This window comes from Ipomoea triloba, chromosome 14, assembly GCF_003576645.1.
Source record: "Ipomoea triloba cultivar NCNSP0323 chromosome 14, ASM357664v1".
Classification (NCBI taxonomy): Eukaryota; Viridiplantae; Streptophyta; class Magnoliopsida; order Solanales; family Convolvulaceae; genus Ipomoea; species Ipomoea triloba.
In genome coordinates, this window is record NC_044929.1 from 21,922,566 (window position 1) to 21,942,911 (window position 20,346).

The following is a 20,346-nucleotide window of genomic DNA, read 5'->3' on the forward strand; positions in this document are numbered from 1 at the left end:
ATTATACCCAAAAACGTAAAATCCAGACTTGGTATTGTGTCACTAGGCACTGATGGTCTCATTCAAGATCACTGGACAATGATGATCTCATCTAATGCTCCACTGAATTATCTTGAATAACAGATTATACCCAAAGACGCAAAGTTCATACCTGATCTTGTGTCACTGGACACTGATGGTCTCATTCAAGATTACTTAACAGTATAATCTCATCTGATGAATCACTGAATCATTACGATTTATATTTCTAGTATCTTGTCGGGCCTAGTATGAAATTCTTTAAGCAGAAAAAATTTCACATTTTAGAGTCAAATTTTATCAACCACGAGCTTTTATGTTTCCCAAATCATTTAAACACTTCTAGAAATGCCCATAAAAGCTTTTAAAGGTCAAAAGTTGTAGTCTTTAAAGAAAATCTTTAGAGATAAAGCAAAGAGACAATCCTGTCCCTAAATATCTCATCATCTCCTGCCCTCTCTCTTCCTATTTAAACTCCAAGAATCCTCTGCTCCAACAAAGAAAGATTGAGATCATCCTCCTTCTCCTTCTTTCTAACCCTAAGAGAAATGGAAAACCAAACCCAAAATGGAGAAGATGCAATAAGAAGATCATTCCCATGCTTATACTGTTCTAGAAAATTCCACAGCTCACAGGCATTGGGAGGCCATCAAAATGCCCACAAGAAGGAGAGAAGTGCAGCCCGGAAGAACAAAAGGGCAAACCCCCATGAATATCATGGCCTAATCAATTCTATTTCTTCGTTCCCTCAAACCTCACTGGTTTTTGCCCCTAACCACACCCCACTCGGCCTGTTCAGCCACCACCACCCTCCGCTCTACATCTCCGCCCATTCCGCCGCGCTCTGCCAGTTCCCCGGCCGGTTTGTGGCGGCGGGCGGTGGCGCGGCGGCGGCGCCGAGGTTCGGGAGCTGCTTGAATAGGAATCCTTACTTGTATGGTGATGAGTACAATGGGTTTGGTGAAGAATGTCCGGTGCAGGGTGGTTTGTTGGGTGTTAGTAAGGACAGAGATTGTAGTAGCAACAAGAGTCAAAAGCTTGATTTGTCTCTCCATTTATAGGCCAAGAAATAGGTTGTTGTTGGTAGATCAGATCAGATCAGATTGACTGTTCTTTCACTCTTTTTAGTTCTTTTTTTTGGTTGTTCATTTTTGGTTCACATTGCATCTCTTTCTAATAAAACACTCATTCCTTTTTTTGGTTCTGTTTTTGGATGACCAGAGAAACTCATCCTCAATACTTTCATCTCCACTCACATTTAATACTTGAATAGAAAATGTGCATGGTATAAATTTGATTTTTGATTATGTTTTTAAATGATGAGAAAAATTTACCATCAATACTTTCTTCTCAACTCACATTCAATACTTGAACCGAAGGTGTGCATGGTATAAATTTGATTTTTAAATAATCGTTCACAAACTCAAAGAATTTGTGTTACGCGTTCGAATTTGATTCTTTTTTGCATGACGAGAGAAATTCACAGTCAATAATTAAAAGTGTGTATTGTATAAATTTTGTTTTTTATATAATCATTGACAAGTTGTACTATAAAATATTTGTGTTACGCAATTGAGAAAATGTTAGAAAAAAAAAATTATGGGTCAGGCCTCTCTTTTGGTTCTGTCAACATTAGATAACAACAATTTATATTTTAGTTATTGTTGTCAGGTACAAATTCATTCTTTCCCAACATCAATGTTAGAATGACAAGCAAAAGCTATACCCTATACTATTGTTGATAATATCTAGTGAGCAAGGTCAACTTACTAAACCTGGATTAGCCCAAATATTGTGACACATAGGTGAAGGTGAGTTGCAACTTGGAAGCATACATTCCAAAGTCTATTTTAGCATGAAAATTGAAAAGAAGAAATTGCAAAATCTTTTTGTGATAATTAAAAGAAAGAAGCAATTTGTATCCAAACATAAACAACTAATATGTACATGAACAAGAAGCCTAAAAGACGGCAAATTATGATATGGACCAGGTATACCTTGCAAGGTGGATCCAAGTCCATGCTTACAATTTTAAAAATTTATGTTTATAATTTTAGAATTTTATATTCACAATTTTAGATATTAATATACAAAATTACATTACTCAATATTCACAATTTTATTATATAGATTCAAAAATTATATTATACTATTAAATATAAAGTTATGAATTGTGAATATAAAGTTCAAAAATTATAAATATAGAATTCAAAATTTATGAACATAGAGTTCTAAATTTATAAACATGGACCTAAGTCCACCTTGCAAAGTGGACCCGGGTCCATGACATAACTACTCCAAAAAGACATAGTTGGCATGGAAAGAATCATACATGTAATTGGGCCTTCCATTGAATGGGCCACTTCATCAAACCCACTCTTGGATTATATTGGGCCATTTCTTAGGCCTCTAGTTAACATCTACATAAATTCAAACACAAAAAATTGCCCTTGTTGTTTTTCCCAACCCACCCCACCCCAAATGTAAATAAAACAATACCTTACTAGATGGCACCCAAAAAGAATCATTAACGTTCATGCATCCATTGTTAATTTGATTTAAATAGTTGAGTTTTCACCAATCCATTTATAATAGTATGTAATCACGTTGTTTGTTCAGGTGAAAACTAGTAGTCTTGTAAGAAAGCGTGCACTAATTTCATCCCTCCAACTAGAATAATCAATGATAACAAATTAAGAACTAAAAATATAATAATATTTTCATAATTACGACTATGCATTTAAAAAACACTTAATAGTGTACCCGCAAGACCGCAAATAACTGACGCACTCAAAATATATAATAGTCAATCATGTATGTGCACTATTACTATATATGTGCACTATTACTTATCCACACATGTACTATCAAAAGTTTTTAAATTCATTATTATAGTTCTGAATATGTCATAACATTTTTTGTTTTTTTTTTCTTCTTAATTTCTAGTCATTGATCATCATAAATGAACAAATGGTATTAGTCTATAGATTCTCTAGGTATGTATATATTGAAAATTCGGAAATGCCAACAATGTAATTAAGATTCCATCATGATAATTATAAGAGAAAAAAATGGAAAAAAAAAAAAAACAGAGAGATAATGGAGATGGAAACCAAACAAGGAATAAAGTGTGATCACATGGGAGCAGTGTTAATAACGTTGATACAGATAGACCAAACAATGAAGAAGAGCATGTGGAGTGGGCACTTATATTACTTGCAAAATCCTTCCAATTTTGAAATTTTGTTCGTTGCGTTACACAATCCATAAATCATATACATGACACGTTGACACCCTATCCAAATACCCTCATAATGGATTAATCGCTGCCACACATCTATCATCTATCACTTTTAATTTAATTATATTATTGAGAATCCAGTGAGAGCTACAACAAGCATAGCATAATACATAATACCTGGAAACACATGCACCATCATATATACATAAGATACTGGTCCTATGATCTGGCTTTCTTTTCTCATGTTTTCTTTGGTTGTGGTATATATATAGAATTAGTAGTTTCGTGAGAACGTGGATGTAGATTAATTAATATCATTTATTCATTTAAGATGATTAATGACTGAAAAAAAAAAAATACAGTTGTAATTTTGTAATTATGATGTTGCATTTGAAAATGTTTATACTGCATCCGTTAATAACTGACAGTGCACTACTCATGATTTATATAATGCACTTATATGCGTACACTATTAGTTATCATATATGCTTCATACATTTGGCCACCCCCTTGAGGCATCAAACTCAAATATTAAAGATATTGACATAGGTGCCCCAGAGAGTTAGAATATGTTCGTCGGATGATTGATGTCACGACGGATGGCGGTAATGTGGGACTTCGAATCCCATTGAAAATGTGAATTGGAAAAAGACCCATGATTATGGAATGTCTGGATTAGACTTTTTGTGTGCGCTTAAATTTTAGGATCTGGCCGGTGTGCTAATTAAATGCAATCGTTATACGGTGGATTGTGAACCATGGTCACAAAATGTCGCCGTTTCAGTAAGTGGGAGAAACGGCGGTCGTTAGTCGTAACAGAGCTCTGTAATTGATACTACAGTTCATCTCAAATGATATTGTCTCATATTTGTTTTTATATTATCGAATGTTTGTATATTATCGAATGAAACTGCAATTAATATATATATATATATATATATATATATATATATATATATATATATTGACATAAAATTGGCATGTAATGTAAAGCGGCCTTATGGAGGTAAATTAAAGTCCATGCATGGCGCATAATCACAAATTTCGGAGCAAGCTACGCTCGATCATTTCGCGAAAATTAATATTCCTCAATAATTAAAAGACAATGAAACATGGAATGGGTGGGTGGGTGGGGATTTTGGGGTTGGAGGTAGTTTATATATCGCAATGTTAGCTAGCTACGCAAGCAATCATTGTTATTTTATTTTTATGTGTCTAATTCAATTGACGAGACTTGATTAAAGTTATTGTTAATTTAATTTTTCATAATATTAAGTTTGATATTAATATACAAAATTTATATATTTAGAAACTACACTAAAAGTATTATTAAACACAATCTCAAATTTAAAATAAGTAAAAAAAAAAAGACTCGGTTTGACCAATGAATAGTAAGTAGGACAATAAAATGAGACAATGAGTATGTTTAGTTTTAGTTTATTACAAGTTCATTTTTGATATATTACATAAATAATAAACATTCAGTACATTAAAAATGAACATTTGTTAATGATTCATACTACAATGTAGAATTGTAGATTATAGTTCACACTATAATTTGTCCTAGGCAAGCTTCTCATTAATTTTTGAAAAATCATTAGGTGGCCAACATTAATAAATAATATTAGGAGAAGAAAATAATATTATTTTATGTTAAAAGCATACTTTGTTTATAATTTGGAACCTAGGAAAAAAAAAATATTTATTTAAGGTAGATATACAATGTCAGCCGTTTAAGCTCATCAATGTTCGCGATAAAGGTTGATTAAAGGGTGGTTAATATGCAGTAGGGTCATAGGGTGGCGCTAAGTGTGATTAGGCGATAGGATTATAGCCTAATAGAGTAATAGGGGCATATATGTTTGTGATAGAAGATCACGTGATAGGCAAATGATATGCTTACACTTATAGGATTGAGGATTCTTCCTTAATCAGTGTACGTGATTATTGGACAACAATGTACGTGGATTATTCCACCTTCACATGCCTATTGACTTTTTTTTTTTTTTTTTTTTTACTCGAGATTCATTACAAGATAGCATCTGTTATATACTTTCTCAAATATTTTAAGTTAAAAAAATCTAAACTTCCACAACCGGAGTTTAAATTTATAATCAATGGTAGCTAGGATGCTAGCTATTCTCGATCATTACATGGTAGTTGGTGTCTATTGTATTTCTTAATCCTTATGAACCAAACATAACATTTTTATCTTCTATTTTTGTTGGTCTAGAGCACTAAAATGTCTAGAAGGGGTGGTTGGATAGACTTTTTTTTTTTTATTTTTTTTATTTTCAATTTTAGCTCTAACTGAGTTAGAACAAAGTTAATGAAATAAATTTCCTTGCATCGGAAGTCTCAAGCTTAAACGTGTGGTTGTAGCATTTTATAAATTATGTGCTCGTGTGAATAAGAGTTATGAAGTTAGTTGCACAATAATATATTAATTGCAATAGAAGTAAAATGCAAGAGAAAATTTCATATAAGAGAGGAAAATTAACAACTAATTGAGAGAGACAAGACATAGAGAGTCTGAAAATAGATGACCGAGTAGGTGGATCATGATTCTCATACTTAAAAGTTACGAGTTTCATTCTTATCAATACCGTACCTTCTCAGTCGGACCCGTCATACAAGATTTTCATAGTGCAGTTTATCTCTATTATATTATTTGCAGACTATTATACATGACAGGATTTATCGGGTGCACACTCTCAAATTCTGACGGTAGATTTCACTCTTCACAAATTAAAAGATAAAAAAAAAAAAGAATAGACAAAAGTAAAATAAGTATGTAAACATTAATACAACGTAGTCTTTAAATTGTGGACATCCATAACTGAGCTTGAACCAAGTTCAACCCAAATTTAATGCGATTGGTTGCAAAGTTACAAGGTAGAATTTTCAATTTTGCTGAGAGGTGGATTTAATTTAATTTCGTACGTATGGGTCCGTGACGGGTATACCTGCAATAAAAAACTTGCATGGGAGTAGTTTACGAAACCATAAATTTATTACGTAGGTTTTATATACACATTTTTACAAATCGCAAAATTGAATTTGAATATAACTAGACCAAAAAAATTGTATTTTTAAATAATAAAATTTGAAATCGAATCTCAATCGTACCCTGTGTGCCTTACAACGATATTTTTGTACATGTGTACTGTACACAAAGCAATTGCTATAACTAACTAATTAATTAAAATACGTACACAATATATCCCATATACTAAAACGTAGGTCTACCAAAACGAACCATATATGTTTAGTAGAGGATGATTAGATTGGCCTGCCACACACGATGCGATACATATGCAGAACAATTCCCCATGTGAGAATTTGTAGATAAATTCAAATCATTGATTTGCAAGATCTGATGGATGAAAGTCAAGTAAATAATGAGCGAGATAATTTTCATAAATATTACAAAGTTTTGTTTATTTTCAACCGTTAGATTTACTAGATCAATAATTTGAATTTGCCCACAGGTTTTCATCCGTTCCTCTAAGATGATCAATGGTTAAAAAAATTTAAAATGTAGAGTCACTTTTATAATTACGATTGTGCATTTAAAAATGTTTTACAGTACATTCATAAATAACTGATAATTTATTTGAAATATATAAGTCACCACGCACACTCACCGACCTCAACTCAAGAATAAATATAAATAATTTTTTCTTGCATATGATAAATATATGTCATTATGCCACGTTAGTTTTTTATATTGAGTCAACATTTTGATTAACCATTTAAGATGATCAACGATTCAAAATTAAGAAAAAATGCAATTTCATTTTTGTAATTACGATTGTGCATTTAAAACGTTTTACAATACATTTGCAGATAACTGATAATATATTTGAAATATATAAGTCATCACATACACTCACCAAACTCAAGTCAAGAATAAATAAATTTTTTTTTAATTTCTTGCATATGATAAATATATAAGTCATTGTCATGCATGTTAGTTTTTTTAGATTTAGTCAAAATGTTGGTTAAATTATAGAAAAAAAATGATTTTGGTACTAAATTATCGAATGGCGTGAGAAAATGATTTTTGTTAACTCATTTTTCGGTGTGATTCTGAGATAGCTATGAAATTGAATACAGATTCAAGTGAAAAATCTAAATAAAATATATTTATTGATTAAGAGTAAAATAAAGCGACGGACTGACTCTATACAATATGCTCGAGATTTTTAAGCCCTTATTTTACCTCTTACGAAGTTGTAGCAAGTTTTAACAATGAACCCTATGAATGTTCCTTGAATGAGGAAGATCATATCACTATTATTTCTTAGTTATTTGTGTTTACTTTTTAGGTTCTCCTTTTTATTTAAAATATAAAAAATTATAAATTTTAAGAGTTTTGACTATAATAAATATTGCGAACATTTAAACGTTATAAATTATATTTTTTTACGAAAAGAAATAAAAATGTGAGTTTATTACAGAAATGGTTCATCGACTATTGCGAAATTACTAATTTGGTCTTTGACAATTTTTAATGCTCAATTAAGTCCATCGACTTTGAAAATTTTAACCAATTTGGTCCTCCGTTTATTTTGCCGGTAAACATCCGTTAAATCGGGACCAAATTGGTAATTTTGCTATAGTCAAGGGACCATTTCAGTGAAAAATTAATTACCAATTTGGTCCCTTGACTATAGCAAAATTACCAATTTGGTCCCTATTTAACGGACGTTTACCGGCAAAATGAACGGAAGACCAAATTGGTTAAATTTTTCAAAGTCGAGGGACTTAATTAGGCACAAAAAATTGTTGAGGACTAAATTGGTAATTTCGCAATAGTCGATGGACTATTTTGGTAATAAACGGACAAATGGGGAGAATGGAAATGGTGTATATGTATACGGAGTAGTGCCGGTGTGACGGTGCGTACATGCATAACGTGTGAACACATAAACAATTTAATGTTGAACATTGTTTGAGGGACCTAGACGGTGAAATACAGGTTCGATAGGTTCATTTAACAGACAACACATACACGTGGCACACTTAATTTACTATTTTTTAATTGAAAAATATTAAAAGTTTCACTTTTTTAATTATCGCATATTAATTTAACTAATAATTTGAGATATTTAGTAAGTATATTGTTAATGCAATCACAATATCAACTTATTCGACTCTATAGTAAATGATGCGTCATGTTAAAGAACTCTATAGGTCACATTTGGAATCTATATGCAAAATAATAATAATAATAATAATAATAATAATAATCTTTAACTCTTAATTATTAACTGTCAAGTGTACTAAATGTGGAATTAATTCAATAATATATTTGGGTGATGAGAGAAATTTGTGTACACTATCCAATGATATAGATTAGATAAATTACGTTGATGTGAATTAATACATAAAACATGTAGAAGAAGTAAATCATACAAAATGTAGAATTAATAATTCAATAATATATTGACCATTGACATGGAGGATATGTGATTAGGTGGTCCCCATAAGACGGTGAGTTCGTAAATACTTTAGGAGGTGAATTAGGTGAGTGACCCACACAATTGACCCCAAGAGGATCGTTTGGAACTTTTTAAAAAGTGATAGATTTAAGTTACTCCTAATATTTATTGGTAGTTAGTTGTTATTAAAAATTGTATTTTTATCCAATCAAATCTAATTACTGTACACCGGCATTATACTTGGATGATTCTGTGACACGATTTCTACTAATTAAAAAAGTGTTAATAATCAAACTTATAATCTTTAAATACGATAGTCGTTATGTTTCACCTACTAAAACACGTACCCCTTCGAGATTTATGTGTCTAATTTTATAATATATATATATATATATATATATATATATATATATATATATATATATATAATCACAATGATTTCACAAATAGAATGTAATAAAAAGTGAAATATCATTAACTATATATGTCTAGCTCAACTCAAAATTATCATTGTACTATTAACTATTTACGAATGAGCTAATCCACACCAAATAAATCAAACGAAAACATGCCATACGTTGTAAACTCCGTTAACAAAAAAAGTAAAAATGTAACGTTATCTGATGACCTAACCTCCGTACACAATTAACCATGGTTAAGTCCCTAGCTAAGATGGTTACATGGCAGCAAGTTAGGCTAACTAATCAATAATATAATCATGCACACATGACTGGCGCCATCTCTCATTATCTTCTCTTCTGCTCTCTCCTATAAAAGGACTGTTTCATCCTGCCTTTATCGATCTCTGGCTCGTTCTAAACTTTTCTTCGATCTCACAGTTCCTCAATCTCCATTATCGCCTCTTCGATCTCGGAGATTAGCGCAGAGATCGAAAACCGCTTCATTCCATTCTGCAGCTTCGCATTGCGATTATACTCGGAGACATTGTTAACAATGGCGGCTCCGAGTTTAATCGCCGTTTTCTGTTTGTTGATTGCTCTGATGTCGCCGTTCATTGATGCGAGCCAGAGGTAGGGCACGCATTTCCTGTTCGATTTCACTCAGCTTGCTGCATTAACAGTTAAACGTTAATTAGCTAGGTTTCCGATAATGCCGACACATTGTTGAAATAGATCGATTTAGCTTAATCGAGATTATTGTTTCGTGTGTATTTTTCAGTGCGGATGAAGCTAGGTTTCAGAGCTTGAAGAACTCGTCAATGGCGAACAGGCGAGTCGCCGACCTGTGTTAATTTACCGTCTCCACAGTCAAAATAGTCAATATTTTGTTTTCAATTCCTTAATAATTAGATTTGAATTTATTATATTTTCTGCAGGTTGAATGATCATCATTCTGAATCCAAACACGAGCACGCTGTTGACGATCCAGAGGCGGTTGCATCAATGGTTGACACGTGAGTTCTTCCTGATAAATAATATTCTTTCCTCTTTTATTATTACTCTGTTTGAAATTATATGTTTAGCCAGAATGGCTTGATTGTGATTCTTCAATTTCACCCCAAATGTTGCATGTGCTCTCCCCAGTTCAAACCCCCCCCCCTTCCTCCCCCACCCCAACATCTGTTTATATATTTTTATGTGTATATATACACATAACGATATATATACACAAAGATTCCGATATTCGAAGTGTTATTTGATGATAAATTACATACATTTTAAACAAAGTTCGAGTTAAATATAATTCAATGATAAATTATATGCATTTTTAGTCCGTAGTTTCTAACAGAGTTCAAGCTAGATGTAATTTGATAATAAATCACATGCTTTTTTTAGTTCATAGTTGGATGTAGGTGCTATTTGATGATAAAGTATATGTTTTTTTTTTAGTTCGTAAGTTTAAATAGAGTTAGGTGTAATTTAGTGATAAATTACATATTTTTTTAGTTCATTGATTTTAGTTCAAATTTCACTATCCCTATTAAATGTATTGAGTAACATTCATTAGATCCATGAAATTGGATAATGTATTGTTATATTTTTAAATATATATAACAGCATAATTAAGATAATACTCCTGCATGAGGAATACTGCACATGCAATGTGGCAGTCGAAGGATTCTTTTAAGGCAATAAAAAATAGATTTAAATAATTATTTCGATTATATTAAAACAAATTCTTAATTTCACTATTTCTTATATATGATGCGTCGAATGTTAACCGACTGACACGCTCTCATTGTTTTGCTCATAAATAATAACAAAAATTTATGTGACATAGCTAGCATGTATGTCAATATTTTTATTATATATACTTCCCATTTACTCTTATAATTTTGATGATTTGTGTTAGTATTTCACAATTATATTACTTGTTTGATTAATTATAACCAAATAAAATGATATCAAATGACGCGACATTTGATCTGAAATATTAAATTTTTATGCGAACGCAACCTAATGTTACTCTCCACATGTAGCTGTTTATTATATATAGGTCTTTTTTCTAAATTTGGTTTGCGTCTTTTTCATAGTTGTCATGTGTCATTGACGTACATGCCAAGAGTGGCTTTATGGACATTATTATTGTTTGTTTGGTTTAATTAATTTTGGGTTTACTTATTAATCACCTATTAAAATCAATCAAAATTTCTTTCCTAGCACGATTTAGTATTATTGACCAATGTCCAATTAAGATCATATAGTCAAATGACATCGACTCGTAACTTTAGATTTATTATTCCCATGTCAACCTCAATTGAGATTGCCTACCAAGATTAATCCATTTCTTTTTTGTCACATGGTTAAACATGATCGGCTGACACCATATGATCAAGTGACATTGACTTATAACTTTACTTGGGTGATTGATTTGTATACTTGTCCGTGGCCATACTTATCTACAAAGATTGCCTATCCAAATCAATCCATATTACTTTCATTACATAATTAAATGTGTTTGTTGGACACCTAAAACATTGTGATCCAGCGATATTACCTTATAACTTTAGATGAGATAAATTTGATTTCAAATCTAGATATTTGTTGGGACAATGTGAATTGTGAAGGTTTGTGAGGCTAACAAGATGGTAGGAAAAGAATTGGAAGGTGGTATACTATGCATCATCATATCATCCCCACCATGGTTTTATTTAGGTGTTGAAGGGATGAACCAGGCTGGCAAGAGGAATTATTTCATTAACCTCCAAAAAGCATACATCTGCGGTTGTTTCCGGCAAATCCAGCGTTGCTGACACATACCCATCCAACCTTATTTATTGTCTTTGCCTAAACACTGTACGATTTACCCCACCGACACCACGTGTAGATTCGTTTCAACCGCCCCGCATTTATTTTCCACACCTCCCCATCCTCCTCACTCCTCAAGGAACTTTTAGTACCACTTCCGTATCCACCCCTATTTTTTATATTAAAGAAAAAACAAATTCATCCGGACAAAATGACCGAATAAGTAAAACATAATTATCGTATCAGAAATAATTGAATAAGTGAATCATAATTATTATATCAGAATGTCAAGTTGAATCGAATTTAAATAAGGAATATAATCAAAATTACAAGATCGAGCTCGACCAATCTCTTAATTTAGATTAGTTACTTAAACTTTTTAAATTAGAACTCTATTCAACAATAATCAAATTGTCTCCTATTATTCACTTCTTAATTTGACTATAGATAGGGTTCGATGGTAGTTTAAAAAAAATTGACTATTTTGATTTATTACTCATGATATAACCAATCAATTCATAAACAAAATTCATCTTATGCACATATTGAGGATTAAGTATTTGTTTATGCAGGATTATTCGTAATGCTACGGAGAGGAGGAAATTGGGATTCTTTTCATGCGGGACAGGAAACCCCATTGACGATTGCTGGCGTTGCGATCGCAACTGGCAGCGCCACCGTAAGCGGCTAGCCAACTGCGCAATTGGATTTGGGCGCAACGCCGTGGGCGGCCGCGACGGGAGGTACTACGTGGTGTCCGACCCGGGCGATGACGACCCGGTGAATCCCAGGCCCGGTACGCTCCGCCACGCCGTGATTCAGGACCAGCCGTTATGGATCGTGTTCAAGCGCGACATGGTGATCACGCTGAAGCAGGAGCTGATCATGAACAGCTTCAAGACCATCGACGCACGCGGCGCCAACGTCCACATAGCTAACGGCGCCTGCATTACCGTCCAATTCGTCACGAATATCATCATCCATGGCCTCCACATTCACGACTGCAAACCTACCGGCAACGCCATGGTTCGCAGCTCGCCGTCTCATTATGGCTGGAGGACCATGGCCGACGGCGATGGGATCTCGATTTTCGGATCGAGCCATATTTGGATTGACCATAACTCGCTTTCTAACTGCGCTGATGGCCTGATTGATGCAGTTATAGGATCAACTGCAATCACCATTTCAAACAATTACTTCACCCACCACAATGAGGTATACTTACACTCTTCCCTGCTACAAACTTTATTATGAAACAAACATAGATTAAGGCATGTTTGATAAATGACTGTTAGATAACTAGTTGATAACATTTGCTGATGGTAGAAAGGTGTTCGGTAAATTAGCTTAGCTGTTGTTTGGTATAATTTCTTTTTTTTCAAAAAGCTAATTGAAAAAGTTATTTGAGCAGCTCTTTTAATTTTATCATTTTGGAATTACAAACTTCCTATTTGTCAGCTATGATTAATGGTTACCATTTCTATACAGGTGATGCTGCTGGGGCACAGTGATTCTTACACCAGAGACAAGGCAATGCAGGTGACAATTGCCTATAATCACTTTGGGGAGGGTTTGATTCAAAGAATGCCAAGGTAAAAAAAATAAAATGGAAAACATGTTTAATCTCCTGATATGAAATCTATTTCTGAAAAGAGAATGACAAGAATTTTTGGTAATATGCAGGTGTAGGCATGGGTACTTTCATGTGGTAAACAATGACTATACTCATTGGGAGATGTATGCCATTGGTGGCAGTGCTGCTCCCACAATCAACAGTCAAGGAAACAGATACCTAGCCCCAACCAACCGTTTTGCCAAAGAGGTAGATTACTAGATTCAGATTCTTTCTTGCCCTAGAAATGAGATTACTCTATGTTGTATGAGTAGGAAGGTATTTACTGATCTTGGTATGTAATGGTGAGGCAGGTGACTAAAAGAGTGGAAACTGCTGATGGTGTATGGAAGCACTGGAACTGGAGAACAGAAGGAGACCTTATGCTTAATGGAGCCTACTTCATTGCATCTGGGCGTGTGTCGTCGGCTAGCTATGCAAGGGCTTCTAGTTTGGCAGCGAAATCGTCTTCCCTGGTGGGTACTCTTACTTCTAATGCTGGTGTTCTTTCCTGTCGTACGGGAATGCAATGTTAACCTCAGAAAACCAGAAAACATCAAATTGTGGAAGGAGCTGTAAACAAACTCCTTTAACTAAACCATTGAATTCATCTTGTAATCTATAGCCAATTGTCTTTCATCCCTAGTTCACTTCTGTCCCTAAGCCGATGAGCATATATATTCTTGTGGCCTCGTTTTCTATTGTCTCCGATGTCCATGTACCCAGTGCTCAACCTCGGCCTGTTTCATCTTGGAACATTTTACTAATCTGAAGCAGGCACAGAAGCGTTGTTTCATCACCTTATTGCATACCCACCTAAATAATCATTCCTATCAGCTTAAGAAATCTTTCCACCATTTCAGCATCAAATTTCTTGACCTAAACCAACCCGAAGCTTCAATTCTCTGGTTGTTAGGGACAGAATCTCATCTCGTTCCTTTCTTCTCTCATTTTGGCCAAAGTCAAGTGGATAGTATAAAATGCAAGGAAAAAAAAAAAAAAAGCTCCAATTTTCAGATTGTTCTCTTGTTCTTGCTTATAAGATGTTTACTTCAAGACTCTCGTGTAATCCTCTTATATAATGTAATTACCAATTTGCTTCAAATTCACATTGCCTGTCTCAGCTCATTCTGTAAATGTCAGCCCAAATGAGGTTATTGCTACTACCTCAACCCTTGCATACTAAAATTTGGTATGAAACTGATACTACAAGGGTTTGCATGTGGGAGGGCATGTGACAGCATTTTTACCTACAAGACATGCCATTTTCCTGCCACAAATGCCTTGCAGGCTCTGCACCCATCCCATGTGAACCCACTAACACTCTGCACCAACATATTAAATGTGGAAAGCCTCATAATTTGAGATTCCATGAAGCATCTGAGTCAGATACAAAGTAGCCTTAAAAAGCTATTTGTCTTTTTTCCTGAATAATAGTTAAATTTTAGCAGTGCAATTTGAATCGAATCTAAACCAGTATCATAGTGGTAGGACTAGGACATATTCTTTGGGCTTGCTGAGTAAATGCCCAACTAAGACCTTCAAGATCCAGTTAGACAGTTAGACTACCCTGGCTAGCTAGTGGGTTCACATGGTTACTACTTACTACTGAGGCAGCCCATCTACTATGTGCCAATTGTTATATTGTGAACCAGGATCCATTTGCATACTGTGGCCCTGTCCAGATTATTTATTTGCAGTTAATATATTATGTATCTTTTATTTATTTATAAGTACATAATATATTAAGTTATTAACTATAGGTACATAATCTGAATGTTTTTAGGACCAGAGTTTATAATGTAAGTTGGGTCCACAGTATAATTTGTGCTTATGTGGCCTCTAAAAAGCTTCAGAAGCTCAGGCATTACATTTGTTTTGCTTCATTACAATATAAAAGGTTTTGAGAAGAATCCAAGTGGAACTTTCCTTCTTTGTGAAAGCTTTAAAAGAATGACCTTCACTCTCATCACCAGTTACTACTAGTATATGGATAGTATTACCAGTCTACCAGCAAAACCATGACAGACAGACCCCATAGTCTTAATGTCAATCGCAGTTAACACAGCTATTATTAGGTAAGAAATATTCTTACTCCCAAATCAGATCAGTACAAAACTGGTTCTTACTATGGAAGGAAAATGTATATAACACACCATACTACTTAAGAAAGGAAGTTGACATGGTAAAGAAAAGCTTCTATGACCAATTAAGTTTAAATACTAAAGAAAAGCTACTATAAGGCTATAATCAATTAACTCTCCTTTAGGAGGATCAAATAGGCTTAGAATGAAATAGTATTCAAGTTTAATGAAAGAAAGAATGTCAGAAAGGGGTACCACTCCCGCTCCTAGTCTCAGTAGGGCTGTACAAAGCAGACCGGTTCCTAGGTCTGTTCTCCTCTAGTTGCCTGACGACTTCTTCCATCGTAGGTCTAACAGTAGCCACGGGGGCACAGCAACCCATTGCCAGCTTCAACGCCTGCACCAAACCTTCCTCCATTGGACTCCGTATTCCCTTCAACAGCTCCGCATCAAACACTTCCATTGTTGTTTCCTCCAGCACCGCAACCTTTACCAGTGAAGGCAAATCAACAAATTCCCCATTTCTTCCGGTTTTTCCTGGTTTTTTGCCCAACAAAATCTCCAACAGTAGTATCCCGAAGGCATACACATCTGTCCTTGAACTGCAATTCTTCATCTTTTGAAGTTCAGGTGCCTTGTAACCATCAGCTTTTGCAAGCAACAGTGTTTCTTCAGCTATAGATGCGACCATTATCTTGTCAAGCCCAAATTCAGTGAGCCTGGATACGAAAAAGTCATCTACAAGAACATTTTTTGACCTAACATTTCCGTGGGTGATGGGCATTTCTAAACTATGAATATGCACTAGCCCTCTCGCTATGCCCAAAGCAATTTTGTGCCTCCTTGCCCAGTTCAATACCGGCTTCCCCACTTTTGCTTCTGTATATAAACCAGACAGATCATAAGATCAATCAAAAGCTATAACCATTTTTACATTCATGTCATTGACTCTGGTTTCCTCCAACAAAATGTGATTAACCATTTTAATCCTCATTGTTATCACAACAACATTGAGTTTCTGTTATATATAACAATAGCAATAGGACCAATTCAAGTGTGTTTATGCATAAATATGTTATTAGTTGAAGGGATAACAGCAAAAGCGCTTACCATGTAAAAGATCATAGAGGGTTCTGTTAGGAAGATAGTCATAGATGAGAAGCTTCTCCCCTCTCTTCCCCTGATAGAAAGCCCTCAATGGAACCAGATTCTCGTGCCGGATTTTCCCCAGCTGCTTGATCACTGGCAGACTGGAACTTCTGTCTTTGCAGCTTCCTTCTCTCAACAACCTCAATGCAATGGTTCCTCCATCAGCTAGCTTCGCCTTATAAACGGTTCCATAGCTAGTCTTTTCCATGACTTGCCCGGTCGCATTCAGGACATCCTCCAATGTCAAATGCTCCCCTCCTTGAAATATAATCAGCTTACCCTCTCCACCATCACCCCCACCCCCACCATTTTCCTCATCCTCTAGTTCTTCAAAATCCTCCTCGTCTTCTTCGTCGTCATTCCTCCTCTTCTTCCCCTGGAAATACCCAATCAACAATGAGGCCAAAACCACTGCCCCAGCCATCAAGCCAATCACGATGCCAGCAATGGCACCAGGGCTCAGTCCTGAGTTTCCATTGCAGGGTCTCAAAGGAGGCCCACAAAGCTCAGGACTGTTGCCCTCAAATGCCTCCACCCCAAACTTTGGTTCCCCAAAATTTGGCAAAACTCCACTGAAGTTATTGTAAGACAGATTCAATTTCTCAAGGCTTAATCCACTTAAACTACCAGGAATTGGGCCAGAGAGCTTGTTATCACCTAGGTCAAGCTCTTTTAGCCCACTAAACCTAGCCACAAATTCAGGAAAATCCCCCGAAAACGAATTGTGACCTAAATCCAAAAACTCCAGATTCTTACAGCTAGCATTCGGTAATGCAGGCTGAGGGATATAACCAGACAGAGAATTACCATGAAGGCGAAGAGAAACAAGCTTTTCACAGAGATTCCAGATAGACGCGGGAATCGGACCAGTGAACATATTGCCGCTCAACTCAACATCTGAAAGCGAAGAGCTATAGCCTAGCTCAAGAGGTATTGTTCCAGAGAGCGCATTCACTCCCAGATAGAGACTCTGAAGCGCGGCGAGCTCCCCAATCTCTCTCGGAAGGGTTCCGGAGAGATTAGCGGAAGGGAGCTGGAGAGATGCGAGGCGGAGAGAGGGGTCCGTGTAGAGAGATAGATTAGTCCATTGCGGAGACGAGAGATCAACGCATTGCAGAGAAGAGCCATTGATAAACGCCCATTTGAGCCCTCGCCATTGACAGAGAGGCACGGCGGCGTTCCACGACGATAGCAGCAAATTCTCCGCGTTTCCTTGCAGTGAAGGCTTGATTTTCCGGAGAAGAATCTCGACATCCGACGGCGGAGCTAAAGCACTGGATGAGGTGGAGAAGAGTGTGAAGAAGAAGACAATGCAGCAGAGGGAAAGGAAGGGCGGAAACTCCATGAACGGAACGGAGCAATAAGAGACGAAAGAAAAGTACAGTCTGAAAATGAGAAGTGATAGTGGGAGTCAGGATTCAGGGAGGAGATAGCCGTTTTTTGATATTGGGAAAGCTGACACACTGTTCACAACTTCGCGTATCCCTGAGGGTGCACCTGCTCCTGCAAATATCTGCCGTTAGATAATTCATCGGACGGTGATCTATAAAACAGCGGAGTTATTCTCAAACAGAAAAAGTTTTGGTCTGCCAAGAGTTTGTGTTCTCCGATATGGAAGATCGTGAGTTTAAACTTTATTGGAGGCGATATTGACTCAGATACTATATTGTAACAAAGTCGGTAACACTCGAAAAAAAATCAGTCTACAAACTCATATGCATACAATAACACTAACTATTGGGTAAGGTGTTTGTGTTGTTGTTGTTATTGTAGGGTGATGACTAGTTTCTTAGGTAGTTACATACAGTTTAAGGTAGTGGATAGTTTTATTATCTTGTATAAATAAATACATATTATTGAATTGTCAGCGACAATCTCTTCTCTTATCATCTTTTTCTAGAGTTAGGTTATCACTTGAAGCATAATCATCCAGAGTTTGACTCTTGACTTGAAGTAAAGCAATTCATACAACCTCAGGGTTGTTTCATGTTATCTGCTTTGAATTGGTGGGTTGGACGAACTTGATAGAACTACTCGGACACCTAATTCTCGGGTTGAATGTGGAAACGGTGAAGTGAGGGGTTTTCCATATGTAAAAAAAAAAAAAAAAGGGCATAGTTGGATGAGATTTGAAAACCTTGGTTAGTTATATGTGGCTTGCAAAGTCAATGACACAAGATTAAATAATTAACCAGGTGTAAAACTCTTAAGTTTGGTGATTTAACTTTGAGAGAAAAGTTCAAATTATATATCTAAAAGTTTACTTTTAAAAAGAGAAAATATCATTTTTAGTCCCTCAACTATAATACATGTATCAATTTTAGTCTTTGACTATTAAAAATTTCAAATTAGGTCCATGACTATTCAATTTATATCACTTTTGGTCCTTAACTATTAACATTTTCAAATTAGGTACATGACTATTCATTTTGTATTACATTTGGTCCTGCCGTTAAATTTTCCGGCCAAATTTTCGGCGAAGTCATCGGGGGTGACCTGTGTTTTTTATTATTTTATTATTATTTTTTTAAAAAGTTTTTTTATTTAAAAGTTACGGAGTATTAAAATAATTTTTAAAAAAAATTAAATAAATTAGTCGGTCACTGGTGACTTCGCCGAAAATTTGGCCGAAAAATTTAACGGCAGGACCAAATGTGATACAAAATGAATAGTTATGCACCTAATTTGAAAATGTTAATAGTCAAGGACCAAATGTGATACAAATTGAATAGTCATGCACCTAATTTGAAATTTTTAATAGTCAAGGACCAAATGTGATACAAATTGAATAGTCATGCATCTACTTTGAAGATGTTAATAGCCAAGGACCAAATGTGATACAAAATGAATAGTCAAGCACCTAATTTGAAAATGTTAATAGTCAAGGACCAAATGTGATACAAATTGAATAGTCATGCACCTAATTTGAAATTTTTAATAGTCAAGGACCAAAATTGATACACATATTATATTTGAGGGACTAAAAATGATATTTGCTCTTTTAAAAATATCAAATAGGCCCATTAAACTTATTACTTTTGCTAAAAATGTGAAATTTGAAATAATAGTATGAAAACCATGACAATGATTTTATAATTTATTATAGAAAATTCCATCCCTAAATTATGAGATATTAGAAGGTGAAGATTCTTTCAAAAAAAAAAAAAAAAAGAAGGTGAAGATTACTGGGTCCCAGGTGCTGGTGGGCCCTTGAAATAAAGTAAACAAATCCAACCAGCCATCAAGTAAGGCGTGAGATGGGCCCAGCCCATAAAAGAATCTTATGAGAGAGATAGAGAGAGAACTGCAGTCCCAAACTGAAAACGACGAGCGTGATCTGACTTTTCTTTATTTCTTTTTATTTTTAAATTTATAAGAAAAAAAAATATTTTACAGTGTTCACTTCAAATATTCTGAAAAGGAAAAAAAAATTGGTATTTTTGGGGACATCTGTGTTTAGCGTGCTGGAAACACATTCATTAAAAACATTTTTTTAGGACTTTTACTGTCCAATAAATAGTGTACGGATAAATCGATTATTTACAGATAGTAAATATGGAGAAGGATTAGAAATTTGGAATATTAT

The 20,346-nt window shown here is 34.8% G+C and overlaps 3 protein-coding genes across 3 annotated transcripts; 2 read left to right on the forward strand and 1 right to left on the reverse strand.

Moving 5' to 3' along the window:
• The first annotated feature begins 534 nt into the window (after positions 1-534).
• On the forward strand, positions 535-1,195 carry LOC116005337 (protein LATE FLOWERING-like). The gene has a single exon (XM_031245618.1). The coding sequence runs from the start codon at positions 567-569 to the stop codon at positions 1,077-1,079; it is 513 nt and encodes a 170-aa protein (XP_031101478.1). The 5' UTR covers positions 535-566; the 3' UTR covers positions 1,080-1,195.
• Positions 1,196-9,470: 8,275 nt separating this feature from the next.
• Positions 9,471-14,636, forward strand: LOC116005149 (probable pectate lyase 20). The gene is made up of 7 exons (XM_031245402.1): positions 9,471-9,737; positions 9,886-9,936; positions 10,043-10,120; positions 12,488-13,130; positions 13,404-13,507; positions 13,599-13,737; positions 13,842-14,636. Exons 1-7 carry the CDS (start codon positions 9,661-9,663, stop codon positions 14,061-14,063), a joined length of 1,314 nt encoding a protein of 437 aa, XP_031101262.1. The 5' UTR covers positions 9,471-9,660; the 3' UTR covers positions 14,064-14,636.
• A 996-nt stretch (positions 14,637-15,632) lies between these two features.
• On the reverse strand, positions 15,633-18,312 carry LOC116004360 (putative kinase-like protein TMKL1). The gene is made up of 2 exons (XM_031244374.1): positions 16,722-18,312; positions 15,633-16,490 (listed from the first exon to the last, which is right to left on the reverse strand). Exons 1-2 carry the CDS (start codon positions 18,103-18,105, stop codon positions 15,853-15,855), a joined length of 2,022 nt encoding a protein of 673 aa, XP_031100234.1. The 5' UTR covers positions 18,106-18,312; the 3' UTR covers positions 15,633-15,852.
• Between the last annotated feature and the right edge of the window lie 2,034 nt (positions 18,313-20,346).